Source organism: Cryptotermes secundus, unplaced genomic scaffold (assembly GCF_002891405.2).
Source record: "Cryptotermes secundus unplaced genomic scaffold, Csec_1.0 scaffold13, whole genome shotgun sequence".
Lineage (NCBI taxonomy): Eukaryota > Metazoa > Arthropoda > Insecta > Blattodea > Kalotermitidae > Cryptotermes > Cryptotermes secundus.
The window spans coordinates 1,654,232-1,660,231 of record NW_019734350.1 but is presented as its reverse complement, the minus strand read 5'-3'; the positions used below and the strand labels follow the sequence as shown (position 1 = coordinate 1,660,231).

General features: G+C 37.5%; 1 protein-coding gene across 5 annotated transcripts in view; it reads left to right on the top strand.

The window, feature by feature from the left end:
• LOC111868730 (eukaryotic translation initiation factor 4E transporter) overlaps nucleotides 1-6,000 on the top strand; it is a 102,083-nt gene that overhangs the window by 90,671 nt on the left and 5,412 nt on the right. For all 5 annotated transcript variants that reach the window (XM_023859657.2, XM_023859656.2, XM_023859658.2 and 2 more), the window contains one exon: nucleotides 2,364-2,579. In XM_023859657.2, coding sequence (XP_023715425.1) covers nucleotides 2,364-2,579 — 216 coding nt within the window. The remainder of the gene's footprint in view (nucleotides 1-2,363; nucleotides 2,580-6,000) is intronic.

Genomic DNA, 6,000 nt, shown 5'->3' with positions numbered 1-6,000 from the left:
GGGTGGAAAATATTAAAATGGATCTTAGAGAGATAGGATTGGATTGATCTGGCTCAGGATAGGGACCAGTGGAGGGCTCTTGTGAACGCAGTAATGAACCTTCAGGTTCCATAAAATGCTGGGAAATTCTTGAGTAGCTGCAGAATTGGCGGCTCCTCCAGAAGTGCTCAGCTCCATGAGTAAATAAGTAGTTCCTATAATGTTTATGGTCCAGTGAGGTGTTCACAATCAATACCACATCATACAGGTATGGGAAAATTATGATGGAAATTACTTACTATTGCTCTGCATGGGTTTTTGTGAGTCCACAAATAGGAGTTCCTGATATTCTTCATTCCCTCACAAGTAAACCCCATCTCATCAGTGAATAAAATATAATCTTCGAGTACTAATACGTGGGCTGTGCTGTACCATGACTAATGAGCTGGCTTCCACTTGGATACATCTGTGCTTGCTTGTGCATGTGCACCAAAGCTACAGCAGGAAACATCCATAGCCTCATAATCATTACGAATCGGATCTGTGTTCATTATGACTGGGAATGACCTTGGGAATAAGATAATGGAAATGTTGACATAAGCAGACACCTATGTGTTGAACTTGGCACTTTTGGCTCTGCATTACGTAATGGACAGTTACGGGGATTCTGGAGCATAATTTAAATTTAAAAGTAATGTGGAATATAGTGTTCAGACCTATGTTTTGGAGGAATATATCACACCTATCTTGAGGATCATATAGTAAGCCAAGCAGGAAGCCAGCAGGAGGAGGCATTACAGCCCAGGAGACAATGCTCTTTAATAGTAACCTCTGTGAGAATCTTGAGGACAGCGGCATATCAGTAACTGATATGCAATTAAAAATAAACAGAATTTGAAAGCATATATAGTACTATTATACAACTGTCAACACAACAGATTTGTAATAAATCAATATTATTTTCTTAATTTTTGTTTGTTATGTACATTTGCTACATGTTTCAATCCAGGCAAATATTCACAAAATGTACACTCATATTGAATTGTATTACTATTGTGGATCCATATTAGTGATCATAAATATAAATTTCATTACAATTCTTATTTAATTACAAATGTGAATATAGCTTAAAATGTAAAAGTTAAAACTCAGGAGTTAAAAAGTTAAAATTGAATTAAAATTTTGACAGTCTATGATGATGTATCACAGAGCGGAGGGGTTTTCTGGGAATCTGCATTGTTTTTAATTATGTTCATCTAAAAACATGTTATAGATGTTTTAGTATATTGTCATGTGTAGAGGGGTTAGCGTGACAAATAATAACGGGTTCTAGATTTGATGATCATATTTATTGGCACTTTGATTACAGTTACAGTCAGTTATAACAACTCACACATTGAACTCCTCCTGAATGACGTCTCTCTGATGAATCTGTCTGAAGAGTTTCTCACAAATGAAATCTCCTGGACTGAACTAACTTATGTGCAGACCAAATATAGATCACCAAGTTAAACAGTAAATTGTCCTCTGTTATTTTGTTGTCATGGGAATGTCTTTGCTAATATTCATTGCCACGAAAACAGGTGCTAGCGAACCGTTGCCTAGCAAAATGACTTCCACTTCTGCTGCTATTCTGGCTTTTAGGCAGTGTTTACCAAGTTATTGCCTAGTAAATGGTCATATTTCATCACAATATAATATAATGTTGAGTGTTGTATGGTCACATGGTGTGGTGTAAATATTTACTTATATATTGCATGGTGCATTTTCCACATGTAAATGGTGTGTATTCTGTTTTCTTATTTAGTGTCACGAGAAATGAACAGTATTAGTTTGCTTAGATTTGGTGTTAGCTCTATTTTCTCTTTGTTTTTCAACATTATGAACATTGCCAAAGAAGTTAATTCTTGCCACATTCTGATTTTGCTTTCCAATGAGCTGCCAACTTCACACAGATGATCGTGTCAAGTATAAGCTCTTCCATTTCTTTGCCATAATTAGATATTTTCAAAATTTTGAAGTTAACATAATCTGAACTGCAGTAGATATGACAAAATCTAAAATACGCATCTATGTTGTTATATTCTGTGACATTAACATCCCACCCAACCTTCTTTTAAGTTATGATTTTCTATATGTGCAGTGTTAAGAAATTTGTGGTTGTGATGGTTTTGTCATTATTATGAAGTGGTCACTGTAGGCCATACTCATTCTGTTGTGGTTCATATTTTGTTAACTTTGGTAATGACCTATTTATTGGCTGCGCAGAAGTGTGTGGATGAGTTAAGTACTTTTTAATTTTGATCTGCAGTGTTTTATGGTGCATGTTGTTTCAGGGATTTTTCATTTTGGTCTGCAGTGTTTTGTGGTGCATGTTGTTTCAGGACGTCCAATAGTTAAAGGTAATGCCAACTTCCAGTATGCAGCTAATGTTGATTACCAGCAACAGCAGCAACACCGCCATAATTCAGTGCTGTCTAGTGGTGGTAGTTACAGTAACAGTGTACAAAGATCAAAAATGACACTCGCTACACCTCCTCCAAATATGACTCCACAGTTCAACTCACTCATGATGATGCATCGACCACCTAATGTTAGAGGTAAGGGCTGTCTGAATTTTTGGGCTGGATGAATGAATTGCATTGAATGGAACAAATCAGCTTTTGATAGAGATAATTCATTAGACAAAGACGTGAATTGTATAAATAGAAATGTAGATATATTAATCTTTTCAGTAATGTTCACTAAACATTTTGTTCTGTGACACCTCATTAGCATAACCAATGAAAAGACTCAGCACAGAGCTATTTGCTTGCAAGAAATAGTCAAGCACTGGAATGGCTAAAAGATTTTTAGAAATGAATATAGGAATATTAAGTCTATGACCATATATTGCTACCAGATTATAGGACAGTATCATGATATGCTGCTGAGACAGCAGACATTTAAATGATTCCATTCTGATGAATGAAGGTTCTACTTAAAAAGACCTAGAATGCACATTTATGATCAAAATTCAGTATTTCCCATAAAAATTATTTTATTTGAAATTGATAAGATTATGTAGGAAACTGAATTTAATATGTATGAAATTCAGTTAGCTTACCGTGAGATGCTGCATTGTAATATCTGATGTGTGTTTGCCCTAAACTTTGCATTCAACAGAATTTCTACACTGAACAAGCAAGCTGTATACCAGCTGCACTCTGAAATGATACCTAGTCTCTTTATTTCCCTATATTATGTTTATGTATAATCAGAGTTTAGTACTGCAACGATAATAAGCATGAGAAATATCTTTATATACCACTTTTGTGTTTCCACTATAGGAGCTGATCTTTCATATCAACCCTGCCTGCTTGTTTGTTATCCAAAATACATATACATTTGCTTTTCACCCTTCCTTTATGTATCACACTTTTTGTTTTATGCATGTAGTGGATTGATAACGAGGTGACATTCGTTTGATTTCCCAATTTTGTCACAGTCACAGATCCTGAATGCTGTTCTGTAAGTTCATTTTTTTTAGATTTTCCTCTTTTACAGATTTCAGAACATTCTTTTTCTTCAATGTCAAATTTGTGACACATTCTGCTTTCTGTTTTTGTCACAGGATGTACAGGTTGTAGAAATTCTTTCTCCACTTTGCCTATCTCTGATTCAGGGGCTCCCCCAAGTTCAGAATAATGGCAGCCATTTGAATTCTATGTCCTTGTCATTATAAACAACGAAGTGTCATGAATAGCCTGTCACTACATCATGTAGTTTAAATATCTTAATCCCAAATTGAGAAGACTACATTTGGAGGTATTGTTTGCCTTCCATAGTTTTAGGGATTCAGATACAGATTAACTTTGTCTGGGAGAAACAGTGCCTGAAATTCATTTAATATGAAGTATCTAAACTTCAGGAAACCAAGGTTTGTTACATGGTAGAGTGACTGTAGATGGGGTTTGGATTGGTAATTGGATCATCACACGCTTTTACAACATGTTACTATACTTCACAGATCACTACAGAACACACTAGGTCTTCTCAGTCTGTTACAGTCTTTACTAGCCGTTGCTTGTTAGCAGCTTCTAATGGAGGACATTCTCCTTCCTCTGAGTTCCTGAACTGTCCCCAGCCCCAGCTACCAGATTCACACAACAACTGAACCCCAGTGGTTATCAAACTAACTCTCGCTCTCCACTCGGTCAGTTGGTTAAATTGCTGCTGGCCTTTGCTTGCACAATCATTCCTGGCTTTTGTACCCTTGAGATTCATGACCAAGATTTTTATTTTCTCCTAAACATGCGTGTGTTTTGAAGTGGGGCTTCCTCTTTGACAAAGGAGGGTTCAATCTTTCCATGTAGGTGTTAAGTTTGTTGCACTGTAGTATCAGCTGTCATGGCATCCATGTCACTATAGACTGTGCATCCCTTGTCACTGCACTATACAAAGTAAGATTTCTGAAAAGTATGTGAGGGTTTCCTGTCAGTGAAGGCTTGTGCAGCAGGTTGTGCCTTAACTTATGTAAGCTAACTGGCCCTGCTTATAACATCTCGGCACAGGCCCCACAGAAAACAGTTCCACTGGTGTAGTGCAGTTGCCATAGTAACCTGCTTGTTTGTGGAACCATTACTTAGTGGCTGTTGTATAGTTGCTTATTTCGCGGTCATTGCCTAGCAACAGGTCAGCATGTCACAGTATTGTCACGTGCAGGTGGTATGTGTGATTGATATTTGTGGGTTCTAGATTAGATTTATTGGATGCCACTAGTATGATGGCACTTGCTTGCAACATTTCACACATTCAACTCCTGGATAACGAATCTGTCACTGTTGTCTGGATCTTAGACTAACCTCTAGCCTCTAGTCTTCTCTTGAGCTCCATAATTAATGAATCCCATAGTGTATGAATGAATCTGTCTCACAAACTCTCCTGTTACAAGCCTTCAGTGACCCATATAGACGTCACCTCCTTCAACAGTAGAGTTATTGTGTTCCTCGCTGTTACTGTACTTTGGGGGTTTGTTGCCGAGTGAACAGAAACTTTTCTGTATGCACTGCTTAGGCATCGATGTGACTCTCTATACAATGCATTGCTTATGCAGTTGTATTTGTTGTTGTGGAAACATGTTCGAACAATTCACCATCCAACGTGTTGGTGTCTTCCGTGTTGCCACAAGAATGTGCTCAGCAAAGCCCCACCCAGCAGATGGGTAGATTGCAGCTTTCAAGTGTAATGTCACATTATAGATCTTTCTTTTCATTATCAGTGAAATGGAGGAAGTTACATATCAAGACAATGCACTCTTGTGGTGACATCAGCAAAACCTGACCTGACATTTGCAGCAAATTATGATTGGTGTGTAGGCTTTTGAAATACCCATCAGCATGAATAGTCCCAACACAACTTATATTTTCACCTCTGCCACTGATGTCCATGATTTTACAATCAGGCTGTGTGAAATTAGATGTCCTGTTGAATATCAAAATTGTTCACCATAACGATTGGTTTCTCTCAGTCATTTGGACAAATTCCATGAAAATCTATTGAAGATGGCTGTCATACCATTAAGCCCTACATGGAATTCTGTTACCTGAAATTGCCCATAATATTTTCCCTTCTACCTTTATTGTGTCCTTCCATTCAGACTGAAGAACAGTGCCTTCCTTCTGATCACTGTTGACTGGGTTGTGTACAGGGTTGCCAACCTGCTTCATTACGCATCTGAGCTACACAACATGTATTTTGGCACAATCAGAATTTAGGCATCCACCGTCGTTTTCATTGACTGACTTCAAAAACTCATCTTACAGAGAAACACATTATGAAGCTACGTGTTTAGTAATCCACTGTTTGGTAGCAGAGCCTGAATGTGGAACGTGACTAATATGAAACTCTGTTTGTTGATATCATGAATCATTTGAATCCAGTTCACAACATGTTTGCTTAAAATCCATTTTAATGTCAAACCCTTTTCAGTCTTCCAAACAGTTATGAAGAAAGTCGTCTTCTGGGTTTAGGCGCCGTGTA